The following is a 14,500-nucleotide window of genomic DNA, read 5'->3' on the forward strand; positions in this document are numbered from 1 at the left end:
AAAAATCTTGATCTTGTTTTTAATCACCTGCATATAAGCAACATTTGTTTTAAAAATCTATATTTGATAACTTCTTATCTGGATCTTATTAACAGACATCTTATCTGGATGTCTGTTTCTATTGCCCATTGTTACTCTTCTTCTTTGGTCACACCATTTTTTTGTGTGTGCAGGGTTACTTTTAATAGAGCACAGGATAGTGCATATGAGAAACTGCAACACTTTGAGGTTCTGCATGATGTTATCTTCCTCTACAGAGAATTTACTTTTGCTTCTGGCAGGCAACTAATCCTCTAGGAGTACAAGCAATGCTTTATTCTAGTGCTTCCCAACTTCTAGCCTTAGAAATACCCTCTTAAAAATTATTAAAGAAAAAAAATTATTGAAGACCCTGAAGAGCTTTCATTTTTGTGGGCTATACCTATCAATATTTACCATATTAGAAATTAAAAGTTTATTATTAATTCATTAAAAGTTAAACCCATTTATATTTACACATTTCATATGTTTCTATTAAAACACCTATATTTTCTGGAATGCCTGGGTGGCTCAGTCAGTTAAGCACTGGACTCTTGGTTTAGGCTCAGGTCGTGATCTCAGGGTTGTGGCATCAAGCCCTGCATCAGGCTCTGCGCACAGTGGAGAGTTTGCTTAAGATTCTCTCTCCCTTTCCCTGTGTCCTTCACCTACCCCTTGCTCTCTCTCTCTCTCAAATAAATAAATCTTTTCAGTAAATAAATAAATGAATGAAAAATCTGTATTTTCCAAAATTTAAAACATTAGTGAGAAGAATGAAATTATAAATCTTTTTTAATATCCAGCTTAATAGAATACAGCTGGATTCTTAGCTCTGCTTCTACATTCCAACTGTTGCAATATGTTATTTAGGTTGAAATATAGGAGGAAAACAACCTCACAAAGGTTTATATTGGAAAATAAAGTATTTTTTTATAGCCTTTTTAGATCGCTTAGATAAATTACAGTGATTTCAATCACTGGATCTTTGTTACTAGACTAACATTCAAAAGGTGGTAGTTTCTTAGTTAAAATTTGTCATCTAAAAGCACATCAACTGGGTGGCTCAGTGGGTTAAGCCGCTGCCTTCGGCTCAGGTCATGATCTCAGGGTCCTGGGATCGAGTCCCACATGGGGCTCTCTGCTCAGCAGGGAGCCTGCTTCCTCCTCTCTCTCTCTCTGCTTGCCTCTCTGCCTACTTGTGATCTCTCTCTCTGTCAAATAAATAAATAAATCACATCAATGAACTTTTAGTACTCTTCTACATTAAAATCTGCTAGTCTGGGGCGCCTGGGTGGCTCAGTGGGTTAAGCCGCTGCCTTCGGCTCAGGTCATGATCTCAGAGTCCTGGGATCGAGTCCCGCATCGGGCTCTCTGCTCAGCAGGGAGCCTGCTTCCTCCTCTCCCTCTGCCTGTCTCTCTGCCTGCTTGTGATCTCTCTCTGTCAAATAAATAAATAAAAATATTTAAAAAAATAAAAAAATAAAAAATAAATAAATAAATAAAATCTGCTAGTCTGTGTAGGAATTTAAATGTATTTCTTATTTATGCATGATTGTGCATGATTTATGTTTTGGTCACTAGAAAACCCTGGCTCACTAAGTTATTCATATTTTCCAAACGTAGTACTATATTAAAAAATCACATTTTAATATGGGCACCAATCTCATCAGTAAAGTCAATTATTACAGAAACATTTGTCAAGTTCACGGTGATGGATACAAGTTTTTCAAAATTCTAATTTTTGCTTTAAAAGCTTGAATTTTGGGCACCTGTGGCTCAGTGGGTTAAGCGTCTGCCTTAGGCTCAGGTCATGATCTCAGGGTCCTAGGATCGAGCCCTGCATTGGGCTCTCTGCTTGACGGGGAGCCTGTTTCCCCCTCTTTCTCTGCCTGCCTCTCTGCCTACTTGTAATCTATCTCTATCTCTCTCTCTCTGTCAAATAAATGAATGGAATATTTTTTTAAAAATTAAAAAATAAAAGCTTGAATTTTATTTAAAGATTTATTTATTTATTTATTTATTTATTTGAAATTGGGAGAGAGAGAACACAAGTGAGGAGAGGCAGAGGGAAAGGGAGAAGCAGGAGCCCAACTCGGGGTCCAATCCTAGGATCCTATGACTTGAGGCAAGCACTTAACTGACTGAGCCACCCAGGCCCCACAAAAGCTTAAATTTTATCTTTGGAAATATATACTGTCTCTTGTTTTTCTTGAAGTGACAGTTCATTTTCAGAAATGTCTGTCCAAATATCTAACCCTAAATGACCACAATATGTCAGTCACTCTTTTAGATATAAATGATATTCCATGAGAATGAGGACTGGGGTGCATGGGTGGCTCAGTGAGTTAAAGCCTCTGCCTTTGGCTCAGGTCATGATCTCAGGGTCCTGGGATCAAGCCCCACATAGGTCTCTCTGCTCAACAGGGTGCCTGCTTCGCCCCCACCCCCCCCACCCCTGCCTGCCTGTCTACTTGTGATCTCTCTCTGTCAAATAAATAAATAAAATCTTTAAAAAAAAAAAAAAAGAATGGGGGCTGGTTCAGCTAGCAACTCAAAGATTTACAAAAGTGCTTTTTCTCAAGCTAACCACTTTACTTTGAAGGCAGCAGAAGTGCCTTATGTATACTTTCCATTCTAGATTTAAAAACATAAGTATTCATGAGTCAAGATTTGATAAATTAATAATTTACTGCTTACTCAAGGACATTCTTCAATGAAGTTGGCATTTTTTAAATGAGTGTTTAGTGGTAAAGAATACAGTGTATATTAGTACAGATTGGTGCTACTGCCTTGATTCATACTAAAGCTCCAGCAATTTTACCCATTTCTTTTGCACTACAAATGTAAATATTCATACAATGAAAGAACAAATACCATTTTAATATTATCACTATAGTTTTGATGTTGTGAATCCCTTGAAAGGTTTTGGATAATTCCAAAGATCTGTGGACCACAGTTTGAGAAACACTACTGATGTGCAGCTGCCAATTGAATGGTCAAGAAAGAATTCTTGAGGCATTTTTGATGCAAAGGGTGCTTTTATTATAGCATGGGGACTGGACCCATGGGCAGAAGGAGCTGCACTGGGATTGTGAGGAGTGACTGATTATATACTCTTTAGTTAGTGGGGGTTATGGGTAACCTAAGTCTCTAAGGATTATGTGCATGTTGAAAGCAAGGTCTCCAGGACCTGGGAGGGCTAGCTATTGTTAAGATAAGGTCACTTTCAGTCTCTAATAAAACAACAACATTAAAGCAGCCATGAGTTCCCTGAGGAATGTCGTGCTCTGCATGTCTTAGAGCATGAGACATTCCAGTCTGCAGTGGGCTGCAAGTTGTAAGGAGATTTAATTTTAGCTACCTTTCTCTTTCCTTTGTTCTTGTCATCAACCACTTTATTCCAGTCTTTAACAGAGATGAAGCAAAACTTGGTTAGTCCTTGTAAGAAGAGGTGTGTGTTTGGTTTACTCTTCCTTCTGGGTTATGGTCCTTTGGGTCCCAAATCAAAGCCTAGGTCACCTTTACCATGACCCACTATGCCGCTTTGAAATCCAGTTTTTGTCTATCAAAAGTCTGCTTCACGGGGCACCTGGGTGGCTCAGTGGGTTAGGCCTCTGCCCTTGGCTCAGGTCATGATCTTAGGGCCCTGGGATCAAGCCCCACATTGGGCTCTCTGCTCGGCAGGGAGCCTGTTTCCTCCTCTCTCTCTCTGCCTGCCTCTCTGCCTACTTGTGATCTCTGTCAAATAAATAAAATCTAAAAAAAAAAAAAGGTCTGTTTCACTACTCACCTAGGCATTACAATACCTCAAGGGTATTTGCAATCTTTGGCTTACCTCTGAGTGTGTCCTCTCTCTTCCGAATCTTGACACCACAACTCCTCATTCCCTGTTAGCTATTTGGAGTCAGAATATATATTTTTTAAAAAAATTTTTTGTCCAGTATTTTTAGTTGTTCTCAGTAGGAGATCTGGATCAAACCATCAAGACTGCCATTGCAGGAAGTCTCTGGGCATTAAACTGTGACATTGTACTGTTTTAATAAAGTATAAAGATAAACTATGCTTACTGTAAAAATTTTAAAATACAAATATAAAGTTTAATACAGTAACTTCTCTCTCCTTACCATGTCTCCTCCTTCTCTTTCCAATCCTTGGACTCCTGCAAAGAAAACCACTCGTGTCAACTTGATGTATGCCCTCTCACTCTTTTCTCTATAGATTTAAAGAAATATGTTTGCAGATACATTTAAAAAACATTTAAGTGGGCTCATCCTACATTTTTATTCTCCCTAATTTCTCTCTTACAGAATAAACGTTTTAGTTAGCTCAATGATTAATAACAAGAGTCAACATTTTTCAGGTGCTTATCTGTGATAAGTAATGCTTTCATAGGTTATTTGATTTGCTTTTTACAACAACCTTGTGAAGTCAGTATTTTTATCCTCCTTTTATAGGTCAGGAAAGTAGGTTTTAGGGAAATGAAATATACCTACCCAAAGCCACACGGTTAAGTTGGGCTTTTTAAAAAATGTATTTGATTAAATTAGTATCATCTTAATTCCTGTCATTAGCAGAAAATAAAAATTTTCTCTTTCACAAGGCAGAAAATGAAAAAAACACAAACACCATTTAGAAAATTACTTATTTCCTTGACTTAAAACGACGTAAGATATGTGAGAGAGCGAAATGAAAATTTGCAATTTGGAGCTAAAGTGAAGAGGTTGAAATTTAACTTACCACTGGTGCTCTGACGGCTTGCGAAAACCGAAATATCTTCGAATTTCTCTCCGTGAAGCCCTAGCCTTGAGTGTCATTTTTAAAACCGGAGTGATTGGACACCATCCCAAGGGCAACACTGTAGTGGGAGGACTGGGAAGTGTGCACTAAGCACTAATGGTAGCAGAGGAACGCTGCCATCTCACAAGCACAGCCATGCCCAGGCAGGCGGAACAAAGACTTTTCAGTGGCACCGAGGAGGGTGGACGCCAGGGCTGCCAGAGGGCATCTCGCGGTAAGAGCACGAGCACTTCCGGGAGGCATCGCGAGGCTCTGGGCAAGCACTTCCGGGTGGCACGTGGCAGCCGGCGAGACTCTTCACGCGCTTCTCCAGAGCTAGCGTCGTTGGCGCCGCAGGAATTGGCGTCGGCCTGTGCCATGGCATCTCGGTATGACCGGGCAATCACTGTCTTCTCCCCAGATGGACACCTTTTCCAAGTGGAATATGCCCAGGAAGCAGTGAAGAAAGGATCCACCGCGGTGAGCGATCAGCTTCTCCACCCTTGCTCCCGGCCGTGCCTTCCTCACCCCGCTGCCCCAACCCAAGGCCCTGATGGAGGGGGGTCAGAAAAGGAGAGTCTTCCGCTTGTGAGAATCGATTCCTAATTTTTATCGAGAGAGAGGCCCTTTCTGAAATTAGAAATACGCCAATTCTGAAAAATGGGTAGATTTCGTAGGTGTGCAGCTGCTTTCGAAAAACCATAGCTGCAGACACAGAACTAGGGTGTGAGTGGAAGCCTTGATTTTAGAAGAGACAGTAATGCTGTGTCTGACAATAAGGGAAGAAAAAACTTCATCCGCTTGGTCACCGCCTTTCTGGATGCATATGATCGGCTTCCTCGGGAATCCACAGATGCTTGGAAAAGTAACAGTTCCTTCACGTGGGTACTGTTGTTTAATGGTGATTACATTAAAAATAGGACATGCCTGCCTCCTGAAATAGGGATAAATCAATGTAAAATTGAATCTGTTGGCGAAGAAATGGTCAAAAACGCTAAGCCGGTTATCACACATTTCCTCCTGTTGAAAGTAATTGTCCTAAGATTTTCCACCACATATTTGGCAGCCTTTTAGAGGCTCTAAGCCCCAAGAATCTGTGTTCTTTTGCCACATTTCTTTTTCTTTGTTGTTCAAATAATGCTGGAATTCTTTGAGAGATTGTACCCTATTTTACATTTAAGTATCCATATTTCTGAAAACTTAAATATTCAAGGTAGCAGTAATACTCCTGACAAGTTTTAATTACATTTAATAATCATGGTGATTTAGGGGCGCCTGAGTGGCTCAGTGGGTTAAGCCTCTGCCTTCAGCTCAGGTAATGATCTCAGGGTCTTGGGATGGAGTCCCGCATTGGGCTCTCTGCTCCTCGGGGAGCCTGCTTCCCCACCCCCATTGTGATCTCTGTCTGTCAAATAAATAAATAAAATCTTTTTTTAAAAATCACGATGACTTATAAAAATTAAAAAGGACAAAATTGCCATAGTGACCAAGGATCTATTACCCCAGATCTTCTAAATCCTAACTTATGAATTCAGAAGGATACAATTTTTTTTTTTTTTAGGTTTTATTTATTTGTCAGAGAGAGAGAGAGAGAGAGAGAGAGAGCGCACGAGCACACAAGCAGAGGGAGCAGCAGCCAGAGGGAGAGCAGCCTCTCCACTGAGCAGGGAGCGAGATGCAGGGACCTGATCCCAGGACCTGGAGATCATGACCTGAGCAGAAGGCAGATGCTTAACTGACAGAGCCACCCAGGCATCCCTGAAGGATACAAATTTTTTAAATCTCTCGAAATGAGAATACACCGTGCATTTCTGAGTCTAGCAGTGTCTCTATTTTCCTCACTTTCCATACCAACTTAATTATGGAAGGAAATAATTTGCTTTTATTATAAATCTATCAAATGTAAAGTGGTAAAAAAAATAACACTAGAGGGCGCCTGGGTGGCTCAGTGGATTAAGCCGCTGCCTTTGGCTCAGGTCATGATCTCAGGGTCTTGGGATCAAGTCACGCATCGGGCTCTCTGCTCAGCAGGGAGCCTGCTTCCCTCTCTCTCTCTCTCTCTGCCTGCCTCTCTGTCTACTTGTGATTTCTCTCTGTCAAATAAATAAATAAAATCTTTAAAAAAAAAATAACACTAGAAAGAATCTTATCATTTTTAAACTATTTTTCTATTTAATTGGGCCCTCTAGTTTTGCTTCTGTTTTATAAGTAATTTTTTTAGAATTGTAAATTTAAGAAAATCCTGATGTAGCTTAAACCAAAAGGGTACCATTTTGATAAAAACAAAAAGTTATATAATCCCCAGCAAGGCATGAAGCATATGGTTAGAAGATAATGCCCAAGTTTTAGAGCCTAAAATAAAGAAAGTAATGGGAGAAGACTGGGGTATAATAAGAAGCCACACTGGCTCATTTAAAATGTTTTAAGAATGCTATAGAACTGATTGATAGTTCCTTTGTAATGAGCTGTAAAAGGGTATGGATATAAAAATACCTATAGTGGGCATTTTTAAAGATACATTGGAAGGATGAGACAGTTTTTGTCTCAGGTTTCTGAAATTATAATTTGCATCTTTGTATGGAGTTGTTCATTGTGTTTCCTTGAGGGTGCTATGACCTTTTATGTGGGGTAAAGTTTATAATGGCACTTGTTTATTAAAATATGTTACAAAATATTCTGCCTATAAGCAACATTTGTTATGACGAATTGCAAATAACCAGTTTTGACTAGTGTGTGGATGCAATATTATTTAGTAATACAAGAAGTTATGAGTAACTATAAGTTACTTATAGTAATACAAGAAGTATACAATTAGAGGCTTGGGTTCTACTTCCTTCTTGGTGATTATCTTATAGAATGAAGTGAGGCAAGAGGCCTCTTTACTTTTTGCTTTAGTTCCCTTTTCTGTAAATGAAAAATATGTTTTAATAACATTTGGAGAGGTAATACCTTTCTTCTTAGGAAAAAAAACAATGAATCCTTTACAGTTTTCCCATGAAAAAGATAAGATTTATTACCATTACTCATTCTGTCCTTTCCCTGACCCCAAACTGTTACTGCCTCCCTCTTTACTGCTTTTTCAAATCTTAGCTTCACGTTCTGGCCATCACTGTCTTCCATAATCCTTATCCACCTTCTTTAATTAAGGGGCAGCTTCATGGTTTTACTCACATATGTTTGTCAGTAGAGGAGAAAACACCTTTATTTATGCCACACTCCCTCTTCTGTATCCTCCAAGAAGCTCTGTACATTTCTTCTCCTTGATGAAGCTTTCTGGATCTGCTCCAGCCATTGTGACCCTTATTCTTTTTCTGAACTTAAAATCTGTACCACATAGCATTTTAGAATATCTACTATTTGGTTTCATATTCACTTTAATTTCAAGTATACTTAATGGTCTTCTCACAGCAACTAGATCATAAGATCTTTAAGAATCTAGGTAGCATAGGAATGCCTGGGTGGCTTAGTTAAGTGTCTGCCTTCAGCTGGGGTCTGGGATTGAGTATCCTGTTGGGCTCTTTACTCAGCGGGGAGGCTGCTACTCCCTCTAACTGCAGCTCCCCCTGCTTGTGCTGCCTCTCTCTCTCAAACACACTTTCTCTCTCACTGACAAATAAATAAATCCTTAAAAAAAAAAAAAGTCCTAAAAATCAGGTAGCATAATTCCACTTGTATTTTTATCACACGATATACTACAGTGGAGGGGCAAGGTAAGAAGTAAACATTTAAGTAATATTTAAGTAATATTTCTTTTGTACCAAGTATTTTAGTATGTTATGTAATGTTAAGGATAGTATTTAGTCCCCAGCTAGAAAGTGATGGAGCCCATCTTCACACTTAATTTTTTCTAGTTCCAAAGCCTCTGCTCTTTGCATTGTATCATGCAATTTAATATTTGTCTAATAATTAGCTATCATATCTTGAATGTGGAAGCCAGGTATATATCACACAAGCAATTAATTTCTTTAAGCTGTAGTTTCTTTAATAGTAAAATAGGTACCAAAATAACACCTGCTTTGTAGGGTTGATGAAAGAATTAAATGAGGTAATAATATGTGTTAAACATCTTTCACGGTGTCTGGTTCACAGCAGATATTTAACAAAAGATAGCTCTTATTATTTACTATCCCTTCATTTTACTTTTCCCTTCACTTTTGTCTGTGATTTTTCCAGTGCATTCATTTATTATTTCAGGATGTTTTTGTTGAACACTGATGTATGCCAAACATACTGCTGGGTCCTAGGGTTTCAGAATAAATAAGACTCACTCCCTATCCTCAGAGAGCTTAATATCTGAAAGGCACATTAGATGATTAAGTAAATAGTCTCAGCAAGGCCTAAATGAGTATTATGATGGGGAGAGAATGGGGCAGTATATGGAACTCGAGGTGTTAGGAAGATTCTCCTGAGGAAGTAATATTTAAATAGACACCTGAAAGGTTGAAAGTGGGAAAAAGGAAGAGTATATGTTAGACAAAGGAAATAGCATGTGAAGACCAATCAGCAAAAGACAACTATATTCTATGAATTGGAAGGCATTCCAGATTACTGAAGCAGTGTAAAACCAGGAAGAGATAAAGCTAGAAAGAGGGGCTGGATCATAGAATGACTTTAAGGAAATAAGAATATCTGTTGTCATTCTCTAGATTTTTACCGATTTATCCTTCTAGTAACAGACTGCATTTAACTAACCACAGAGGTACTTGTGACCCAGGTAGAATAATGCATAGTTTCTGTCCTCCTGGACACAATGATGACCATGTGACTGAAATCTAGCCAGTGTAAGTCCATCTTTAGGACTTTTTAAACTAGGGATAGTGGTAGCTTTTTTCCTCTGGGACAGCTGTTGGGATGTGTGTCCAAGATTGCCAGTGGCCATTTTTTTTTTTTTTTCCGTAACAGAGAAAGCTTCTCTTTATTAAGAGAGCAAAAGGCCAATATGCAAAGAGTAGATATTACAGTCCCTAGATCTTTCTGTTCAGGTCCAGCTCTGTGCTGTCTCAGTTTGCTTAGTGAGAAATGCTCCTTATTAGTACAAGCTTTTAAGTAGAGGAATGGCACATTCAGATTTTCTTTTTTTCATATTTTTATTTTTCAAGATTTCTCAGACTCCAGTGTGGTCAGTGGATTAGATAATATCAAGACTGGAAGTCGGGAAACCACGTAGGAGTCTTTGAAGCAATCCAGATGAAACATAATACTTTTTACTATGGTTGGGACAGAAAGGAGAATAAGGCAGATTCCAGAGAAACTTAAATGGTATAGTTGAAACAATTTGCTTATTTAGATGGTATTGGGGCAGGGGGTAGGGAGAGGAGAGTAGGAAGGAATCAAAGATAGTACCTCTGCTTCTGGATTTAGCCTCTTAGTAAATGGCCCTGCCGCTTTTTTAGAGCATATGAAGCTCTAAGTTTGGCTGAAGGATTGAGGTTCAGACTTGTTGAGGTTGAGATGCTGTGGAAACTATAGTAGGTAGCCTCTAAAATGACCTCCAATGATCCCCACTTTCTGGTGCTCATGCCTTTGTGTAGTCCTCTCCCCCTTGCATGTGGGCTGAATCTAGTTACTGGTTTCTAGGAATCCAGATAGGCAAAAGTGATGGGATGTCACTTCAGAGGTTAAGTTACAAAGAGATGGTGACTTATGTCTTGCTCATCCTCTTTGATTCTGACTTGCTTATTCTTATGGAACATAGCGGCCATTTTTAGTTGCACCATGGAGGGTAGCAAGGAACTGAGTCCCAGCAATGAGTGAGGAACTGAATCTAACAACCATGCAGGTGAGCTTGGAAATGGATCCTCCCTCATGAGCCTTGAGATGAGTGTAGCCCTGGAGGGCAATTTGATTGCAGGCCTGAGAGAGACCCTAAGCTAGAGGATAAAATGCCCATACTCCTGACCCACAGAGACTGTGAGGCATGAGTATACATAAATATACATGTTTGGAACTCAGAAGATTGATATGGACTAGAGATAGTAATTTTGAAGTGCATCATTTGTCTCCCCTTCTTAAAATATATGTTGAAGGTGAAGTGAGTAAGTATTCTTGAGTACTCTTCTTCTCTTGAAAAGATGAAATGTAGACCATAGACTAATGGACTGTGTAGAGCATAACCTACAACCTTGAGGGACCATTACCTGTGTGTGGTCTACCTTGACTAAACTCTGGGAGGAGTAGGGGTAGAAACCATGTTGCCATCCACTGAAGGATGATGACAGTATTGGGGTTTGAAGAGATTCAGAGAGGGATGGTATTGAAGTGAAGTAGTCTTTAATAATTTGTTTAAGATAAGAGAGACTTTAGCATGTGTTTAAATTGTTGGTGAGAAAAGGCCAGTAGAGAAATTCAAGGTTTGTTTGTTTTGTGTTTATTTTATTTATTTTTAACTTTTTATTATGGAATATTTTGAACACACAAAGATATAAAGGGAATACCGTATTGAACCTCTGTATACCCATTACCCAGCTCCAACAATTACCAACATTTTACCAATCTGTTATATCTTTCCCCAACTTTTCCCTCTTTCCTGCAGAATAATTTTAATTGATTTTTTTATTGAGATAATTGTAGATTCACATGCAGTTGTAAGAAATAATACATAGAGATTTGAGGGCACCTGGCTGGCTCAGTTGGTAGAGCATGCAGCTTTTGGTCTTAGGATCATGAGTTTGAGCCTCATGTTGGGTGTAGAGATTACTTAAATATATAAACTTAAGGAAAAAAAAAAGAATACATAGGACTTCTTGTGTACTTTATCCATTTTCTGCCAATTCTAAAAACACTTTGCCTCGATCCCAAAATTTTTCTCTTGTAATTTTTCCTAAAAGTTTATAGTTTTGCATTTTACATTTAAATTTATTATCTATTTTGAGTTAATTTTTGTTTATAGTGTGAGATATAGATTAAAATTAATTCTTCAGTGGAGTATTTTTTTTAAGATTTTATTTATTTGACAGTGAGATAGAAAGAGCACAAGCAGGTAGAGTGGCAGGCAGAGGGGGAGGGAGAAGCTGGCTCCTCACTGAACAAGGAGCCCGATGCAGGGCTTGATGCAGACCTCGATCCCAGGACCCTAGGATTATGACCTGGGCTGAAGGCAGATGCCCAACTGACTGAGACACCCAGGTGTACCTTAAGTGGAGTATTTCAAAACAAATCCCAGATAACAAGATATTTCATCGTTTCAATAAAGTTGTCTCTTAAGACCGTTATCATTCCTGATGAAATTAACAAAAACTCCTTTATATTTTGTAATAGTCTACATTCCGATTTTCCTCATTGCTCACAAAAAGTCGTTCTGTAATTGTGGTGAGTCTGAATCTAAAGTCCGTGTACTGTGCTTAACCCTTAGGTATCTGTTTCATTCTTGAACAGCATCTCTTTTTTCATGGCTTTGACTTCTTGAAGAGACTATGTTAATTGTTCAGTGGAACGTGCCACTTTCTAGATTCCTCTGATTGTTTCCTTGCCCTCAGAGATACTACTATTTGGAGAGACAAGTATAATAATAATTATTTTTTAAAATTTAAAACAAATTTTTTAATAAAATAAATAAACAATTGTAAATGTGCTGACTGAAAGAACAGAATTGGTTGTTATTTAAAGAATAACATAGAAGGACTCCTTGAGGTGAAATTGGAATTGAGACTTGAAATAGGAAGAGAAGCATTCCAGGCAGAGGGAATATTACATGTGAAAGTTCAGAAGAGGGAAACAGAATTGTGCTTGGAAAAAGTCTTCAAAGAAGGTAATGTGGCTGGAGTTTAGTGAATAACAAGGACATACCATTGGAGAAGTAGGCAGGAGCTAGATCATGCCCAACTTTATAGCCACAACTAAAGAGTTTAAAAAGATTTTCTAATTGCAGAGGAGTGCTGTGGGAGAATATTTAATGTAGAGTAATCTGGCCCTACTGATGTTTTTAAATCCTCACCCTGGCAGCCTTGTAAAGACTGATTAGCAATACAGGATGGGAATGGGAGAATGGAAAGGGGGGAACAAAGGTAGAAAGTGGGAAACCTATTAGGCTATGCAGTCATGTATAGTCCAGGCAAGAAATGATGGTTCCTTGTATTAGAGTGTTGATGGGGAGCTGGATAACTTTTGTAGGTAAAATGGACAAAAACAAGGTAATTGATTGGAAATGGATGGTATGAGAGGAGGGGCTATAAAGGATAACCCAGTTTTTGGCTTGAACAGAGGAATGGATGGTGACTCATTTTCTCAGATGATTTCTTCCTGCCAGTTTTATAGAGATCATCAGTAGGCCTGAGCAGTGGAAATGTAATCAATACAAAAGGACTCACAGCGACTCCCAACCCCCTGGCTGAAACCAGGCAGGCCCATCAAGCAACTCATCTCAAAATATCCATAGGCCATACCTAATCAAAGGGCTACTTACAACCAGGCACAGTTACCAAAAAAGGGAAAATCCCATACATCCCCATATCTCCTCACGTTCCTTCTTTATTTATTTATTTTTTGTTCTTATATTTGAGAGAGAGAGAGAAAGAAATCTTGAGCAGGGGGGAGGGCCAGAGGGAGAGAATCTCCAGTAGACTCTGTGCTGACCATGGAGACTGACACAGGGCTCAGACCCACCTCCCTGAGATCATGGCCTGAGCTGAAATCAAGAATTAGATGCTTAAGGGCACCTGAGTGGCTCAGTGGGTTAAGCCTCTGCCTTCGGCTCAGGTCATGATCTCAGTGTCCTGGGATCGGGTTCCGCATCAGGCTCTCTGCTCAGCGGGGAGCCTGCTTCCTCCTCCTTTCACTCTCTGCCTGCCTCTCTGCCTACTTGTGATCTCTCTCTGTCAAATAAATAAATAAAATCTTTAAAAAAAAAAAAAAGAATTAGATGCTTAACCGACTGAGCCACCCAGGCATGTTTTTCTGTATTCATAAATTGTATTTGTAATCATCTTGTTTAGAATTTTGGTATCAGCTTTCCTTTTTTTGTTTTGTTTTGTTTTTTGACATGAGATTTCCTAAGTGAAAAATCATTAATACTTTTCTTTATTTAGAAAATGTTTTATTTGCCAGATTTTAAAATTGTTATATAACTTTCCAAAACAGAGTTAGGAACATTTCCATTTTCATCTGTACCATGGAATAATTTTTTTTTTAAGATTTTTTAAAGATATATTTATTTATTTGTCAGAGAGTAAGAGAGGGAGCAACACAAGCAGGGGGTGGGAAGCAGGCCGAGGGAAAAACAGGCTCCCCACTGAGACAAGAGCCCTTAGTGGGACTCAATCCCAAGTTGAACTGACTGAGCCACCTAGGCATCCCATGCATGGAATAATGTAAATAACATAGGAGTTACCCATAACAGAAGATCAGGAAAAATTCATCCGTGAACTTCCTAGGCATGAGACTTGTTTTTGAAATTATTCCATGTTTGTTAGAGAGACTGTGTTTTCTATTTTTTTCTTGAGTCTACGTGGGCAGTTTTTAATTTTTCTAGTTTGTCATCCTTTTCACTCACGTTTTCACATTGATTAATTTAGGGTTATAATTTTTAAGTTCCTGGTTTTTCACAGTTGTATATAATTTTTTACACTTTGCCCCTTTTGGCTGGATTAACTGAGACATCTCTTCATTATTACTTAAACTGTCTCTTGGCATCACTTACCAATTTTATTGTTTTTTCCATAATCATTAATTTCTGCTTTTTCCTTATTTCACCTTGTAAGCTTAGTTTAAA

The 14,500-nt window shown here is 38.7% G+C and overlaps 1 protein-coding gene across 1 annotated transcript in view; it reads left to right on the top strand.

Moving 5' to 3' along the window:
• The first annotated feature begins 5,078 nt into the window (after positions 1-5,078).
• The window catches only part of PSMA8 (proteasome 20S subunit alpha 8), a 41,100-nt gene continuing 31,678 nt past the window's right edge, over positions 5,079-14,500 (top strand). The window contains exon 1 of the mRNA XM_004742862.3: positions 5,079-5,274. Within this exon, the coding sequence (XP_004742919.3) occupies positions 5,173-5,274 (102 nt within the window). The 5' untranslated portion in view covers positions 5,079-5,172. The remainder of the gene's footprint in view (positions 5,275-14,500) is intronic.

This window comes from Mustela putorius, unplaced genomic scaffold (genome assembly GCF_011764305.1).
Source record: "Mustela putorius furo isolate JIRA1106 unplaced genomic scaffold, ASM1176430v1.1 tig00003858_pilon_pilon_pilon, whole genome shotgun sequence".
Lineage (NCBI taxonomy): Eukaryota > Metazoa > Chordata > Mammalia > Carnivora > Mustelidae > Mustela > Mustela putorius.